Genomic DNA, 18,734 nt, shown 5'->3' on the forward strand with positions numbered 1-18,734 from the left:
TGTTGGGATCATGATTAATAATTTTGTTTGGGGCTTGAACGAAGGGTGCATACTAATTGCGTTTTGCTTATGTGGACAATTTCACAATGACATGAACCATAATTCACAGTTTCCACACGGTTTTGTAATTTCTAATTTGTATGACTTGTGATCATTTTAGAGCAGGATAAACTAGCTCAATCCAGTTTGCTGACAATGTTTTTAAATCGCTTCTGGAGCATGTAAATAACGAATGTCTGAAATCATAAACCATTTCTAACAGTGACAGGTGTTGTTTATGTATATTAGCATGTTTTGTACAAGGAGAATACAAATTCTACTAAAGCTTTTTAAGTATGCTTTTTCATCTTTTATTCATAACTCATATTATCAGGCCATGAAGATTAAATTAGCTTAATTTATTAGTGGTGTTTGCTAAGACAGTTTAGGATAAAGAGATCTCAACAAACCACTAACCCGAAATATTAAACTTAGGATCATGTCTTGTGCTATGCAGTTTTGACTATGCGTTTTGAGGTATGTATTATGTATTTTTTCTTTTAAAAATAAATAGTCATCTAATTATATAACTGTTTTAAAAATAATCTAATTTAAAAAAGAGTTAAATTCAAGACTAAAATAACACTAGATTTGTGTGTTTCCCAGTAAAACTACAGAAAAGAGGCTAAATCTAAGCATTCAGTATATGGATCTTATACTGTGTTGTGATCAAATTAATGATTTAATCATTTTGCTGCTTACCGTAAATATGTGTGATAATCAATCTTACTGAGCTGTTTATATTTAATGTACTCTGTTTCTTCAGGAGCAAGATTTACATTATCAATCTTAGGTTCTTACGATAAAACTGCATTCATTATTAGTTCTTTAGTCCCTAAATGTCTTTTGCAGTGCATTGTGGGACATGTGCTTCAGCGAACCAGCGAATAATGAAACCCTTTCTTCTTAAACTCTGTCCTCTCTTATTGAGAGTTGATAATACAGCCCCATCTCACATTGATCAGTGGTACAATATCTGTCCAAACCCCAGTTTTGTAACTCCTGTAGTTCTCATGATATACCAATCATTTGCCAATTTCCTTCGGGAGAAAACACTGACGTTTTTAATAACAAAAGTTCAGTGTTTACACTTGTGTCCTCCTTAAATGTTCCCTAAGGGGGGCAACCATGCCCTTTAAGAGGGACAGAAAATGAAGCAGAAAAGATTTGATTGCATCTGCTGAGTGTGTTGGAGTTTACCGCTTGTGATTCTGACAGTCAAAGGTGCAGAAGAGGCTGCTATCTTGAGACTCCATTGAGCTAAGAAGTGAAAAGGCCAGCCGGTTCTCTCGCTGAGAGAGCATTTTTGAGAACGGCAGGGAGGTGTGCATATCAATACATGTCTTAACATTTCTGCTCAACAGCTAAATTGCTCTGCATGTTTCCTCTGAATCTGTGAATCTGATGAAAGTATATTGATTGTGTCAAGGGGTATCGGATATGTTTGAGTAGGTTGATCGATCGGTGACAGTTATAGATTGCCACCACAGAGTGTCAAAGCATGAGAGAAACCCAGCCAAGATCATAAGGTATTCATGGTTTCACTTCAGAGGTCATAGTTGGTGTCTATGCTGTGGGGAAAATAGAGTATGAAAGTATGATAGATGAATGGGTTGAGGGATGGATGGATGAATGGATTTGCACAATTCATTAAAAGGACCAGCTCAAAAGAGTCATATGTTCCTGAGCCGGGTTGGATGAATTTTGAACATTTCATTAAAAGGACCAGTTCAAAAGAGTCATATGTTTAGACTACACTTTTTGTGTCGTATGTTTTTGATTTGCCAGTTGTGATCACTAGTCAAGTCAAGTCACCTTTATTTGTATAGCACTTTAAACAAAATACATTGCGTCAAAGCACTGAACAACATTCATTAGGAAAACAGTGTGTCAATAGTGCAAAATGATAGTTAAAGGCAGTTCATCATTGAATTCAGTGATGTCATCTCTGTTCAGTTTAAATAGTGTCTCTGCATTTATTTGCAATCAACTCAGTGATATCACTGTAGATGAAGTGACCCCAACTAAGCAAGCCAGAGGCGACGGTGACAAGGAACCGAAACTCCATCAGGACAGAATGGAGAAATAAATCTTGGGAGGGCTCAGTTGGGGGGCCGGTTCTCCTCTGACCAGACAAAACCAGCAGTTCAATTCCAGGCTGCAGCAAAGTCAGATTGTGCAAAAGAATCATCTGTTTCTTGTGGTCTTGTGCTGGTGGTCTTTACAGGGGATCTGTATCTGGGGCTTTAGTTGTCCTGGTCTCCGCTCTCTCCACTAGTCAGTTAATTTAGCTGTCCCTGGCTCGCTTGGAAGAGGTGGGCCAGATCACGGTTCAGTTGGGCGTGGTGCGATTGTAGTGTGAGTGCTAACTGAACCCGAGCGCTCAGGCTCGTGTGAGCAAACCCCCAGAAGAAGAGTGACAATCATATTTATGGTAGCTGCATTGCTGACATTACTGATGTGTGTGTCCAGTAGTTGGCGTGTAATGGGATAAATGCTCCTTACAGCACACATTTAAACAGTTTGACTGACAGACTAGAATTTGTTTCAAGTTCCCAAGTCCATGCAGTGCGAAAGAACAACAATTCATTAAGGTGTTCCTTGCTTTGTTGAGTGCTGAAATACGCAGCTTTTAGCTTTCAGCCCATTTCTTCAAGGCTGAGGGTCATTACATAGGTACTCTGCGATTCTTTTTCCTTTATTGAGGTTGATTCTGAAAGGCAGTGGTTATTTTGCCATCCGACAGGAAAGTAGCGTGCCAACCCATTAGAAACGACAGCTTATATTTCACGTGGATGAGTCTTCTGGCACATTTTCATATTCAGAATGCTCTTAGAATGTTTAGAGAAAGAAGGGAGGGAGAATAACACAGGATGACAGGTGAATAAGTGGTGGCGGGTAAAAATGTGTGAGGGGTTGCATATGAAATGCCTATCTGCCCCTCTCCTTCTCAGGTATTGTGAATTGAAAATGAGTGTAATCTATTTGGTTTGTTTCCCTATTTGGCTCTGAACTTGAAATGATAAACAGTAGCTGTTTGTAATCTAGGACTGAGGTGCTGGGGAGGCAGACAGGAGCTCTATCAGCATTTTGCACCCGGTAGAGAGAGAGAGAGAGAGAAATGGATGAAGGAGAGAAAGAGAGAGGAGGAGAAGCTTGGAGTATAGAAATATAAGTGAACAAAAAAGATTGAGAGAGTTTAATGAGGGTGGTTACAGCCGGCGGGACGCTACAAGCACTCAACCCACCTCTGAGCCAGCCGTTACTCAGAATAAATCTATATGTGGTATCAAATACATAATGATCAGCATATCATTAGTATCAGCATGAGTCCTCAGCTGTCACAGATGCTCCTCTGAGCTGCAATTTATGTTTGTATAAACTAGAATAATGTGTTTCTTTTAAGCTTTTAAGAAAACACCTACAAACTTTTTTTTTACACATTCACCATTAAATGGACCTGATTAAGATGAATACAATCAGATCCACCTTACCCTTTATCAGTGTCATGACAGTCAGCATGTGTCTTGTCTTCTGTCAGCCATGCAAGACAATTGGCAATCAGCACACATGCCACCTCTGTGCCTCATTTAAATAGTCTGACAGCAGCTCACCTTTTCTGTGCAGTGTAAAGACAGATTTAGTTGTTCGATTGCATAACCTCGTGTGACATTTCAGTTGTCCCAATTATCCTTGTGTATACATTAATGGTTTAATACCTCATCCTGAAGCATAACATGGTTTAAATCGCTTGAGCAGCGTTCAGTGAAACTTTTGTGCATTAAACTAAGATAAGCCTGTTTTTCGATTTGATGCTTTCTGTTGAAGTGTGCAGTTTGAATTCAGGCTAGAATCAATTTCTCTGGAGTCTGTGGATGAAAAAATGGTGCCATCTAGTGGTAAAATAACCCACGTTCATATCTTGGCTGTATTACAATGTGCAAAGATATTAGAAGCTGTTCTTTGCATTTTTTGTTCACCCACCCCTCTGCTTATTTATTAACAATAGGCAGCATTATTTATCTAATGTGTACTGATAAACATGTGAGCTATATTTCCATAGCATCAGACTGATCATGAGATCAGAATATCTGATTAACTTTTTCTGATGTATCCAATTTATAGACTAAAGGTGAATAGGCAGCATTGTATTAATAGCCACCAAAACCAGAAATTTAGAGAGTGTAATTGGATATTTCCTCCAAGAGGATGCTGTCTTTGGATATCAGATATGTATTTTGTTGCAGAGTTTGAATATCTCCAACAAATAATGGATGAATGGATGTATAGCAAGGTCTAGCAATTTCTGAGTAGGTAAATTATGTAAATCCTACACCATATATTTTTCAGTATGTGTGCCATAAATGTCCTTATCATTGAGCCATGATTTTACTGATGGGTGTTAGCCAGAGGCCTTGCCTGTCTGACTCATGAATATTAATTAGATTGTGTACCATTGGCCAGGCAGTCTTAACTGATCTGCAGAAAAACAGGATTACTGACACAGTCAGGATTACTACTTACTGATTACATTGGTTGGTTTGATCAACTGCTGATGAAAAAGTGTTTTCACATTTCATGGGATGCAGCTTGGCTTAGTTTCTGTTTTTGGCCTGAGGAGCATCATCACTCCGAGGTGAGCCAAGCAGAGAGATGAAGTGATGGAGAGAGAGAGGAAGGGCCTGCCTCCTCTTCACAACTAGGTCAGAGAGAAGACAACGCTAACAGATTAGCCTTCTGTTCTAAAATAGCTGCATCTCGGGTGTCGTCTCTTTGCATTATCATCTGTAAACTCAGGAGATTGTGTATCACACATTTCAAGTGTATCTGACAGAAGTGTCACAGCTCAAGATATCGCTTGGTTTGATCGGTCACACTTGACAGGATGATGCCCCGACTGTCAGGGTCCTATGACTAACTGAAAGGGCCCAAGCTAAGTGGATCAGACTTTTTGGGATCATTTTAACACAATCTATAATGCATTTCAGCACAGCTTCAGATTCAAAATCAGATTTTTTTATTTCAGGATTTTTTTTTTATTAAAAGGAAATAAATAAGACGTATCTTTATAGATCATTTTATATTTTAGATTCTACACTGTTTGCAGTTATAATTAGTTACTACATGTTATACTGACATTTAAAACTCTTCATTTTGTTTTATTTTAAATTATTCTATATATACACAGCATGAAGTGACTGTGTGTGTATGAGAGAGAGAGAGAGTGTGTGTGTGTGTGTGTGTGTGTGAGCCTGTGCGTCTTCTCCGTTTCTAGGAAACCGGCCGGAAATGGGACAAATAGCACATAAGTGGAGCAGTCCCCAATAGGTGTCAGCTATTGTGCTCGTCTACATTGTACACCGTTTGGACCGACCCAAGAGTGTGGATGCTTGCGTGTGTGCACGCGTAGATTGCATGTGTATGTTTACAAAGTAGCGTAGCAGTGGAGTCAACGTTGGAATCAGTAGCAGTGGAGTCAGCAGCAGAGATGCTGAGCCCTACGGACTCTGAGCTGATGTATTATCTGAACTGTGTGTACAGGGACCCCAGGAAGATTGTTCTGCACAAGGGCTCGACTGGACTGGGCTTCAACATCGTAGGAGGAGAAGATGGAGAAGGCATTTTCGTTTCTTTCATACTCGCAGGAGGGCCCGCAGACCTCAGCGGAGAGCTGCGGAGAGGAGACCAGATCCTATCCGTAAGTGGACATCCTGAAAATACATCAATTGTATACATGAGGGCAAAATGGTTAAATAATATTGCAGTGATTATAATAAGGTATATTGATCTTAATGTTTGCCATCAACAGCCATTTATTGGTTTAGAATTTATTAAGGTTAGGTCATTATTAGATGTCATATTTTGCTTTTTTATGTTAAAAACAAGGATGTAAATTACCATAAACAAGGAGACGTTTCCCTTAATATTCAAATTAGTAGTTCATTAGTCTAGGTTTTTAAATGACCTTAATCATTTAATCATGGGCATCCATCATTAAAGTTACCTAAATGTTTATTGGAGTAATTTTAATGCTTCTTAATTATTTATTTATTATTTATATATATATATATATATATATATATATATATATATATATATATATATATATATATATATATATATACTTATTATGTTTTGATTTGAACAAATATCATTTATGTTTTTAGGTAATCATTCAAGTTGGTATTTAAAATTCCCAGAGTAGTGCAGAACCTGTACTGAACAGGAGGTGGCGTCATCAGATCATTCTGTGAACCCTAACAAACCTGTACTGAAAATGATTTTTAGTTGTCTCTTTGTGTGTGTGTGTGTGTGTTTGTGTGTAGTCACCACTCAAAACTCCACCAGTACCAGGTTTCCCTTTATCTTTTTTTTATCAGAATTTTAGTTTTTGGCACAGACACAGCAGCGTAACTTTTTTTTCAACGTGTTAATTGACAGCGCAATTACAGCTCTCATTGAAACAATCCAGATCAGCGATCCACTCGAGAAGCTCTCCAAGCTGATTTTCCGTCGCTGATCTCATCATTTATGTTTATCAGAGCTTCATCAGGACTTGCTGGTCGTAATCAGACCCCTCCATCCAGATCCAAGCCACAATTACTTTCGGAGCCTCTTGAACCGAGAGCAATCACGGTCTGCCTCCTTAGGACACTGATTAGAAAGCGAGAAAGAACAAGGGAGAGGAGAAAAATAGAGAGGGAGGGAAGAGATAATGGAGTGCTGGCCTGATTTGGAGTCTAAGAATAGCTGTGGTGTACCTTCTGGGTTCACACTGTTAAATGAGCATTAGGACAAGCTGCAGGCATGCTGAGACTAACAAACACACACTTCACCTGACCCTCCCACTGCGCCGTAGTCTCACGTCGACTTCTTCTGTTTGTATTCCTAAATCTGGTGTCACTCCAGATGCGGCCCCCCAGACCCCATTCTGGGCCCAAAAGCTAAAACAGCAAGTTCACAGTGTTATCCAGAAACATTTGTAGAAACATTTATGACACCAAAGGAGAGCTGACATTTTTCAGTTTATGAGCAGCTTAAGGTCTATGGTTAACATTACTTCATAACTTTAAGATATATTCACATTTCGTTGATATGAAATATAAACTGCACAGCCATAAACCACTATTCAAAAGTTTGAAATCAGTGATAATTTCTTCTATGATTTTTTCTTTTATGTTCTATTCTGTTCTATTCTATTTCCAGTAGTTTTTTTTTTCCGTCCAACTTTACATATCAAAAAATCCTGAAAAAAATAGCATTAAAAAATTATAATACTTTACTTTACATTGCTTTATTATTTAATGTATTTTGCTCAAATAAATGCAGCCTTTATTTCAGAGGCTTTGTTCAAAAAACACTGTAAAAATCTTTGTCCAAACGGTTTAATTGTGGTGTCTCTCAAACTGCAGTGTGCTTAAAAATATGTTGTTGCTAACAAGCTGATACATAAGGAGTAAAACCGTTGTAAACCATGCTTAATTTAATCCACAAGTTAAAGTGTCCAGTAATGGAGGGATACATGAAAGAAATAGTACTTGCCTGATCATGTGATCTCAACATGTTGGCCACCATAAAACAGTTTTTAGGCCACTGATTTGAATCTTAATTTAATTTTAATTTTTTTACAATGACTATTCTTTTTTATGTGCAAAACCTTTAAATGAGAAAAAAATGAGTGAAATTTTACCAGCAGTTTGGCTGCAACACCTGCTCCAGGTTTGTGTGCCAGCAGTATCCAGCAATTCCCAACCTGCTTGAACATAGACTTTCTATGGCTCAAATTGGGTCATAGAACAGATGATACACACAACTTAGCCAAACTCATATTTTGGAGGAACACTGATTACTTTGTGCTCCAGTTGTTGCAGACTCGGGCCTACAGGGTACTGCCGCCCACTGATCCTCTACTGTAGGCTTTTCTTGAGCCGAAGAACTTTGCGCCTGGATCATAGCAGGTGTTTCTTGTGCCAGATCACTCCAGACTGAAAGATACCATATTTTCTGAGAGTCAAGCAATTTAAAATATGAATGCGTTCGAGTGCTTTAATAGTACTGGCATTATTGCTGCCCTTTTAATGCTTACAATTTAAGACATCAATGTAGGTCCATTGATGAATTAGCTTTTATTATCATATGATTTGTGTTTTGTTACCATTAATAAATGATCAAACAGTCATTGTAATTGTAATGTTTCTAGTGAGTATTATTGATGAAACATCATTCACAGTTAGATGCTATTGATGTAACTACCTTTGTTGTGATTGGTTTCAGGTTAATGGAATCGATCTGCGAGGTGCCACTCACGAACAAGCTGCAGCTGCGCTGAAAGGAGCGGGCCAGACGGTAACCATCATCGCCCAATACCGGCCCGAGGGTAAGTGTCCGTCAGCTCCTCCTGGCCAAACATCGTTGCTGAAGGTCACATGTTTCTTACTCACGGAGCCACTCAGAGTGTAGAGGTCACCTTTAGCTGCAGGCAGGACAGAACACAACTCACCCAGACATTTTTAGGCCAAGCCCAGCCCGGTGCACACTTTATTCCTCCTGACTGTTACAGAATAGCGCATGTGCCCTTGGAGTGTTGAGGTGCCATGTTTGATAAGTGTCAGTTAGGAGGTTTGGCTGCTCTGGACTCCACTGACCCATGGAGATGGGGTCGGATGCATCAACGTAGTCTCGGATCTGAGAATGTTTTCACTGGCTCTTCTTACTTAAAGGTGAAGTGTGTCATTTTTTCCATGTGACTACCCTTTCTTAGGATTCAGGAATTCTACAAAAATGTTTTGTGGTGTCCTCAAAATATTAACCACCACAACCCTTTTCAGCAATAAAAATAACTGTTACTTGAGAATCAAATCAGTATATTATAATTATTTCTGAAGGATCATGTGACACTGAAGACTGGAGTAGTGATGCTGAAAATTTAGCTTTGCCATCACAGGAATAAAATACATCTTAACATAAATAATACATTTCGAAATAGAAAGAAGCTTGAGAACATTTGAGTTAGAATACTTTGCACTAGTGTTAGTAAAAGCAGTATGTAATATTTTTATGTTTGTCATGATGTTGTATATGTTGTCCCACTTATTGCCTTTTTCAAGACTAAAAAATAGGTAGGTAATGTATATATAGAATAAAACGTGAGAATATCTTGAGCTTGTGTTAACGACAGACCTTATTTAAGACATATACCCTGATAAAAAATAAATAAATCCAGATGATGGAACTTGAAGTTCTTGAAATGCTGATTTTTTGGACTAATTCCTGCAGCACTCTGTAGGTAACATGCATTATTTTTTCCAATTCCAGCTGTCACCACTAGGAGCACCAGAAATGACACACTTTACCTTTAAATTCTATTCATATTCTTTATGATATTGGAAACGGTCACCACTAGGAGCAGCAGAAATTGCACATTTTACCTTTGAATTGTGTTCATGTTCTTTATGATATTGGAAACAGTTTATGAGGTGTGCATAGCATGAGCTGCAGGTGTGTGCTCATACAGTCTGTAATAAGGTGAGAGAGACAGATGTGGCAGCATGGTCAGGTGTGTACTGATATGTCCTCTCTTTTTTCACCCGTCAGAACTTGCCCTGTGCTCCCCACGCCGGGCCCCGCCTCCAACTGCAGGTTTGTGCCATGTGATCAGCACCTGGGTCAAAAACAGTACCACACAGACAGACTGCACAGAGCTAGATCACAACTAAAGAGTCGACCTCTAGAACTGCTGATTTTACAGTTTTACAGTTTTGCCTTCCCTTGAGGCTTGTAGGAACTCCAGGACAGTTGGAGCACTTAGATCTGAAGTTCACAGCTCAGGTTCCATCTAACTCTCTGCAGTCTGGCTGAGGAACGTGGTCTCATTCTTGCCCAGTGGCGGCTCTGACCATGGGCCTCTCATTCAGGGGAAAGGAACAGAGAGAGACCTTGCTCTCCTGATAATCCTGTGTGCATCCTGTGTTCCCCCTGCCTGCTGCCTCACTCGATAAACTCCTCGGCTCCTGTTGTGTTTGTTTTTGGCTCTAACCCACCCGTCCAGCACAGACGGCTGCTGTTCAGTACATACGCATCCAGATTTGAATCCTGGGAGACATTTTATAACATTAACATTTTTCCTTTTTTGATATAAACAGACTTAGAAATTATGTACATCAGTGATAAATCATAAATATTAGATTATATTTGGGGTGATAGGATTTTTTGATGTTTTCGTTTCTTATGCCCACTAAGGCTGCATTTTTGTTTTTTTTGTTTTTTTTTAAAGAATATTTAGTTTTTCCCAATGATAGCATTTGCATTTATACATTTAGCAGATGCTTTTATCCAAAGCTATTTACAGAAGAGGAGCAACAAAGCAACATAAAGCTGAACTTTCAACATTTCTTTTTTTTATTCAAGTTGAAAACAGTTATACTGTTTAATATTTTTGTGTAAAACATGATAGGGTTTTCAGGATTCTTTGGTAAAATAGAAAATTTTAAAGAAAAGCATTTATTTGAATTAGATAATTTTCTAACAAATAATTTTCTATTTTAGAAAAATATTGCTTTTGATTAATTTTTTGCTGAAAGTTAATAATTATTATTTACTGAATAAGTTATAAGTTATAGTATTCTGGGATGTGTGTCCTGAGATCTGGAGGAAAACCACTGATATACAGTAGATGGCCTCAGAGCTAACATACATGGACCTTTTTTTTTACTTATTTAGGTCTCTTACAGGAGCTAAATTAAGAGCTCAGGGTTCGGGTCAGCAGCCATGCTTGTCTTACTGCACTGCTCACTGTCTCCATACCTGTTTTCGCCTGCTCTTCCACCTTTGACCTTCTCTCCCAAACTACCTGCCCTGCTGAAACCAACACACCCTTACCAAAACACACACACGATTGTTGCATGTTAGTCCACTCACAAACACAGACCACTCTTGGTCTATAGCAGTTTTCAAAACTAATAGGTTTGAACTGTTTGCAAATAAAATTTGCAGATGCAGCTTAGTATTTGTATTTAATACAATTAGCATTCATACATTTTGTTGGGACATCTGTACATGATAATGCATGTGTTTTTAAATGATAAGTAACACTACACATGATTGAGAGTCCTGTACCATTCAAAATAATAACCACCAGGCATTCTGTATGACTGACACATGATGGTTTATTTTAGCATTCTAGCATCTTTCTGATATTACATGATCCAATATAAGCCTGCTATAATCATACTGGAGACTGATAATACATTATTTAAGATTCCTATCATTCTGAAGACTGGAGTGGAGTCTGACCAATGATTTTCAATGAAACTTCTGATACCCATCCAGGATATGTCATTGGATGAGATCTTATATGAAGCAGTTGTGTGGAGATGATGTGTGGAGTAGAGACATAGTTAAGGTGACGATCTCTGTCTGGTAGGAGGGGTGGAAGTGCTTTGGGGGAATGAATTTGGAAAGTGCATAGGGTTTCCCAGACATAAATAAGGTCTCGAGGACTGTTTTAGCAGATGGAGGAGGTGAAGATGCTTTTTTTTATTCAGATGGTGGCAAGAGACAGAGTCGTCAGAGGTTTCTAGAGCAGCTCCCAGTCACTTTTGACATTCTGTTCTATTCCTGAACCAGTAACTCCCAACTTTCTCTGAGCCCCTTGCATTATTTCCTAAATTCTGGCTGAGTTGGATGATAACGTTGAACTTTTGCAGACCAAGCCTTTGTTAGGGGTATTGTGAATACACAAAAATCAATTCCCTTGGCGTTATTATTTAATTATAATGGCAATTTCCTCTGTTTGCAATATAGCCCTGCACCCACTATGTAAAACCTGTTTAGTATAGATGTTTTGTGGGTTTTCACAATAAGTTTTGCAGGCGCTTATACAAGTTTGCAATAGTCAGCATTATGAGTATTTAGTCATAGAGTCGTGGTTCCAACTAGGCTGATCTTTTTCTCCGTGGCTCAATCCAATTCCCCTGATGCTCTCAGGATCGATTCTGGGGAGGTTGAGTTCATTAAGGTGCAGGGGTAAATGCAAGCTTGCACTTTCTGCAGGGGTGTTGTGGGACTGCTGAGATGGGCTTTCCAAGGATCCTTTTCATTAGCAACTCCCCGAGTCATTGCAATACGACAGTCTCACTGTGTAGCAGCACAAAAATGTACAGAATACTGAAGACTGAAGGATTGATAATCAAGCAGCTAAGTTGACATTCTTACAGTAAGTCTGTCAAATCAAAACATGAAGCAGGCTTACTTTTGTTTCAGAAACTGTCAAGGTTTTATCTCATACATTTAATTATGATTTGACTTCCCATAGGGTTATTGACACATTAAAATGTGTATTAAAATGAACTGCATAGCATTTACTAAGACATTTACTAAACCTGAATTGCTCTTAAAGAAGGAAAATCACATAGGGAATAAGTAAAGTTCAGGGGCATGATTCAGTGAGTTTGATTTTTAAAACATGATCTTGTTGTTCATTTCTAAGTTGCACCCTCTCTCTGAATTTGAAATGAAAGATTCTTCCTTCTCTTTTATGTAAAAGTCTTTTTTAATTTTTTGCAGAGCCACATATGCTTTGAAAAAAAGTTTTTTTTAAAAAGATTTTTCATTATGACCTCAATTACAAAGGTTACACTGTATACAGTATATTCTTCAGCCAGTAGACAGAACAAGTAGAGAGAAGGTAGACAGATCATTTAACCATGGTCAGAAAGCATTTGCTAGCTTTGTGAACTGTCTCTGGGAAACATGATTACATGTGATTTTATCAGAGTGCCCTCAGGTACAGCAACACTTCCTGAACCTTGGTAATTTCACTGTAATAGGATATACACTGAAACTCATATACAGATCCACATCCACTGACAGACCATTTTCTCTTCCATAAGAGAATGAACAGATTGCAGTATTTTGTTTTTACTGTATATTTCAGCACCATTACTACAAAAAAAAAAAAATAATCCTTTAATGATTGACCCTCAGTGCTAGCTGACTTAAATTCAAAAACCATTTACTCTCAGAATACGTTGCAGTTTTTAGCTGGCATTTTGAAACAGAGAACAATAGGATTTAAAAAGGTTTTCCAGAACTAACATTTTCATTTGTGTGTGTGTGTTTGTGTGGTTCTGTTAGTGTGGCTTTCTGGTAGACAGGAGGCCACTAGTGGGGACATACTGACATCACAAACTCAACAGACAGCCAGACAGCCAATGACAGGCCAAGAACACCTGAGGGTTACTCTGTACACACACACACACACACTCACACACTTTAATAGCTTTCGAAATGTGGACGTATCATTTATTCAACACTTATGCTCTTTTTTATATATATCAAGCTAATTAGAATTTAACTGCAAATCACTCTTTTTCTTAAACCAGTATTTGTTGTCCAATACAAGTACTGTTTTCAGAGAATGTACACTGAATTAAATACATTTTTCTTAGCACACTAGCTCATTTTCGCATATTTTCTTAGACTTGAGGAACAATAAGGACAAAAGCAAGAAAAAGTAATATAAATAAATAATATGTAGCTTTGAGGACATCCTCAAAGGTACATTTTGACAGAATTAGCTAACATTTGCTTATAGGCAGCTTAATAAACCCACACACATTATTACAAACAGTATAAGCTACAATGCATTTCTCATCACTGAGAATTTTTAATAAAACCTTCCTGTTTGGTGCGCCAGCAAGCCACAATATTAATGAAATCTGCTTTCTCTATAAATCTAATGTGCCTCAGATAAACCTGGTGCCATCAAAAAATCTAATGTTTGTGTGTGGAGAGAGAATGCAGTCTGCAGCTAACTGGCCATTAATCATTTAGCTGGATAACCAGAGCTCTATGAATGAGTATTTTACTCTAATATTGTGTGTCCTGCTGATTTATGACTAACCTCTGCTCTCCGCCATCTCATTCTTTCTAATGAAGCCCAAACATCTGAACAACTTCCACAGAGAATGAATCTTCTAAAGTACTATGGCTTTACTATTCTGACAGATTGTGCCACATTCATGCAAGTTCGGTTGTGTTACTAATTTAAAGGGCAACATTCAGAGAGAAGAAGATTTATAATATTTATAATCACTTTCTGACTGTTTTGTCATGGACTGTCAAAACTAATTAGCTTAACCTTCTGAGAAGTAAGTTTAGGGTCACACAAGGTTATCTCTCGTCCCCTCAGGAGTGTTATTAATATTCCATGACTATTAACTTTTGTGCATAACTCGAATTGGACATGAATTATACATCAAATTGTGCAGCTTGTTGAGGAGAGGTGTGCTATTACGTTTCTAAGCAATCAGGCTTACAATTTTCACCTGGCGGGTGAGAAAAATGAATTGCACAGACTTTGAAGGTAGAACCTGAATCATAAGACCAGAAAATCATAGACAACCACGTATATCTTTTCAACCGCTCAAAGCAGCCTAGCAATCTCATAGCAACATACTAACAATTAGTCAGAACAACTTAGCAACTACCATTGTTTTGCACGAGTGAGCATGCATCACATTTTCTTCAGAAAACACAAAAATATAAGTTATTTATGTTGTCATTTTTGGACATATTTTGGACTGTGGGTTGTTTGGGAATATATATTTCTTTAATGGGCTGTGAGGTAGACTATTGCCAGTGTTTAGCCACTGCTTGGCTGTGATCCCAGAGACCCTGGGGCTGAGTTTCTCTGGCTGAGCTTCTATTGGCAGATTCTCAAAAGGATACACAGTCTCTGGATTCAAACATACATGACCATCATGCCTGGGCTGCTGTTTACACACACACACTCATGTATGTTTAGACCAAACCTTCACACCACTCTATCACTCTTAAAGTGTTGTCACATTTAAGGTTGCTCTGCAAAATTTTGCATGCCTTTCCAGTTTCGGTCACACTTTATTTTAAGGTCCAATTCTCACTATCAAGAAACCATTGACCACAACTTTTGGCTCAATAAATTGTTAAGTTTAGGTATTGGCAGAGATTAGGGATATAGAATATGGTCATGCAGAATAAGTGCTTTATAAGTACTAATAAACGGCCAATATGTTGACATGCTACTAGTTAATAGTGAGAACTGGTCCCTATCCTAAAGTGTTACCGAAATCTGTGCAAACAAGAGTTTCGTGTGAGGACAAAAAAGGTTCACCACATAGATTTCTTAGACCAACAGATATCAGCTTGATTTAAAAAAGTAGGTACTTTTACTCTGAGTAGTTACTTCTTTTGAGTAACGAATTTGTGAATCCTAAAATGTATGTTCTCTATAGTATCAATAGGTAACAGCCCATGACTTCTCTTTGAGCAGTGCTTGATACATACACTATACTGACAATGGACATTTTGCATACAAAATTTCACTAATCTGACCACATCTTTATACTGTCATCTTAACAATCATCTCTCACCATTGTCTTCCTATCTCAGCTCTCCAGTCTGTAGATACAGTAGCATTATTTAGCTAAAAGCTTGTGCACATGTGTGACACATTACAGACGATGCTGGCTTAATTTACAGTCTCTACTTCACTGGAAATGTCACACTGCCAGTTCTGTAGCTCACACATTGTGATTGTACCTTCTGGCATAGTGATGCTCTTTTCCCCTGCTGCGGGTGGAGCTGTATTTGGCATGTTGGAGTCATTGCACAGCAGCTAATGAGACTACACAAGCTGTCCTCTATTAAGTGAAAGCATCTCACTGCAGACTGACACAAACATGTGTATGTGTATGAGTGATGCGCAAGGGCGGCTGTCTGCCTGGATGTGTCCGACTGTGTGCAAGCTAATAAGAGACCAACATTCATGACAGTAAATGCAACTATTTGTGCAAAATTAAGACATGTTTTGAATGCACTTGTTTTAACATGCACATTTGATTATATAAGCCCAGAATCTCTGAATGTATGCCCGCTGTACAGTCTTTGTCTCTAGATGTGTGGTAATCTGTCATCTCAAACAGCCTGTAATCTTCCTTGAATTTCTCAGCTTGAAATGCAGGTCTGAGACAGGCAGGGGTTGAAAGCTTTTCATCTGTCTAGAAGGTTCCTTGTTCAGTAGATCTTTGCCGCTTTTTGAGGGAAAGGTGCAATTTTTGTGAATTACAGTAGAATCTAAAAAGTGTTGGAGTTCAGAAATTTAGATTTAGCACAATGAAAGATTTATTTCCCCATTTTTTGTTACAGCAAAGACATATGACAAAATATATCTACATTTATGAAAGAATCCGTAAAGTATCACAATTTTTTACAAACGCATCACTGTTTCTTCAGGACCTGAAAATTGTAATAAATAAATTGTAGTAATATTTCATTTAAATTGTAATCATATTTCACAATAATACTGGTTTTACTATATTTCTGATCAAATTGATTGATTGGTTGCTTGATTGATTGCTAAAGTTTAGTTTATATTTTTAAATTTTGGACCGTTTTCATTTTAAAACAGTTTGAAAAGATGTAAAAGGATTGAATTTGTAGCTCTGTTGAGTTACTCTATATAATAGTAAAATACTCTGATTAATGATGTTTCTCCTTAGGAAATTCAGGGTAAACATGAAAACGAAACATTCTTCATCTGAGCTATAGAAGAGTAACCTCTTTGAGACTCTCCCTTCGCACCTGTGTAACTGTATTTTTATCCATCTGTATTTACCTTTCCATCTGACCCCCAGTCAGCTGTTAATATTCAATTGATTTCTCGGTTCACATGTGTTTATTTCACAAGCCTGCTGCTTATTTGCATGAATTCCCTTCAAATGCTTGTGGAATCCACAAGTTTTGAAGGACAGCTAAAACTGAAATATTTGCTGGATTTGTGGCATGTTTACCTTTAAGCGAGCTAATACGCTGCAGATTGAAAACACAAAGCCGACATCAAGAGAGAAAATCCAGCATGGCTTTTGATCTGGATTACTTTGGGGGAGGACTCCGCCCACTCTAGAGTCCCAGCCAATGAGAGCAGGTCTGGAGGAGAGAGTGTGTGTGTGTGTGTGTGAGAGAGAGAGAGAAGGGAGAGGAGGTGGTAGAGCGGCAGTCTTTGCTTGTGTGTAGGGAGCGGTCAATCTCTCACGTTGCTGCAGTCTGCGAGCATCCTCAAGAGTGAGAATCTCTTTTTATTCTCTCTTTCATTCATGCGTTCTTTCATTTATCCTTCAGTCCATCCTCTCTTCCAGCCCCTCACCTTTTCTGTTTCTCTGCTGTTGCTGATTCATTTATGTTCAAGTGGGAATGTATTTGCAAGCACATGTGTGTGTGTGTGTGTGTGTGTGTGCGCGCAAGTGTTTTAGTGTGTTTAATTTGGTTTATTTGAGGTTATATTTACATTATACTTTAGAAAAGTGCCATTTATGTTATAATTGTGCCTGATAATTGTTATGTCAGCTTTGTGTTTTCTTAAGCGACTAATTCCCTGGTGAATGGCTCTTTAATGTATGAACTTTTTTTTCATCTATGAAACATTTCTAACGATGTTCCCCCAAAAATCTCCTGAAGGTTTGTGTGCTCAGCAGTCTTTTTTCATTTGAGTGGATTTGTTCGGGATGAGTGCATCCCTCACTGCAGGATTGTTTTGGGTTCTCTACTTTATCCTCCGCCTGAGATTTGCAGCACTGTGAGACTCTTTAATCTTTTTCTCTCTCTCTCTTCCTTTCTGTGTTTTTCGCTGGAGAAGAAGAATCTCTTTGTTTCATTGTTATTGTTTAGGTAGAGCTTAGTTTCCAGAGTGATTTATATAATGCTAGCATATTTCATTGGGAGGGAATGTATGCATTTGTGAGTCAGGTCTTTTTTATGCTTTTACCGCATATCACTGATTGTATTACCATCATAATTGTCCTTAATCTTCCTCTTTCTGCCTGCAGCCTGTTGACAAAATTGACTTGTCGTTTGACCTTTGAGTTTCTGCAAGGACAGACAGGGCTCTCAAATCAGCCATATTCCTCAGGAGACCCTTTGATGACCCTCATGTTCATTTAAAACATCAGAAGCTGCTCAAATCATCTGCTTGATTAGTGGTTTATTTATTTGCATAAGATATTTTTAGACCAATTAAATTAGTTAAAACTAAATGAAAGATACTGAATAAAAAAGCAATCAGAAAAGGAGCCAAACCAGCTGTAACATGTTGCTCAGGTGTAGTAGGTGCTCTGTTGGGGCTGCCGTGCTGCTTTGGTTGGTCTAATGGTGTTCAGGCTGGGCTTTGGGGCATTGCTGAGTGCTCAGGTTCAGAACACGGTGTGTGTGTGTGTGTGTGTGTGTGTGTGCATTGGTCTCAGCAGAAGCCACAGCAGATGTAGTTATCTGCTGAAACAGGGCTGAGGTGTGCAGCACCAACAAACTGCCATCCCGTGCACTAGATTACCTGCTGAAAAAGTCCAGTTTTAGGAGGGAAAAAGTGTGTTTTAAAGCTCATGAGTGTCTGTGTCTTTGCCATCCTGAAAAGTACACAAAAGTGTAACACTACAATACACTTTTAATAAAGTAAATAAAACATAGATTATTGGAGTATGTTTTGCGAGGCAATACTGTTTTGGTCTTTCTACTTTAAAAATTGATGTTTTATTTTATCCACTGTTATTTGCCAATTTAATAATTTATTCTGAATGAAAATTGTTTTTGACACCAATTTTAATGGGATTGGAAAGTTTTTTTTAAATGCTTTTAAACGTTTTAGTCTGTAATGCTCACTAATT

The 18,734-nt window shown here is 38.2% G+C and overlaps 1 protein-coding gene across 23 annotated transcripts in view; it reads left to right on the top strand.

Annotated features, from left to right (window-relative positions):
- LOC127966553 (disks large homolog 2) overlaps window positions 1-18,734 on the top strand; it is a 186,218-nt gene that overhangs the window by 146,201 nt on the left and 21,283 nt on the right. For 15 of the 23 annotated variants that reach the window (XM_052567615.1, XM_052567618.1, XM_052567622.1 and 12 more), the window contains 3 exons: window positions 5,581-5,737; window positions 8,314-8,416; window positions 9,634-9,678. In XM_052567615.1, coding sequence (XP_052423575.1) covers window positions 5,581-5,737; window positions 8,314-8,416; window positions 9,634-9,678 — 305 coding nt within the window. Of the gene's footprint in view, window positions 1-5,580; window positions 5,738-8,313; window positions 8,417-9,633; window positions 9,679-17,059; window positions 17,143-18,734 lie in introns of those variants that run through there. The other 8 variants (XM_052567617.1, XM_052567620.1, XM_052567626.1 and 5 more) reach the window with 2 other exon arrangements.

This window comes from Carassius gibelio, chromosome B10 (assembly GCF_023724105.1).
Source record: "Carassius gibelio isolate Cgi1373 ecotype wild population from Czech Republic chromosome B10, carGib1.2-hapl.c, whole genome shotgun sequence".
In the NCBI taxonomy this organism is placed as follows: Eukaryota; Metazoa; Chordata; class Actinopteri; order Cypriniformes; family Cyprinidae; genus Carassius; species Carassius gibelio.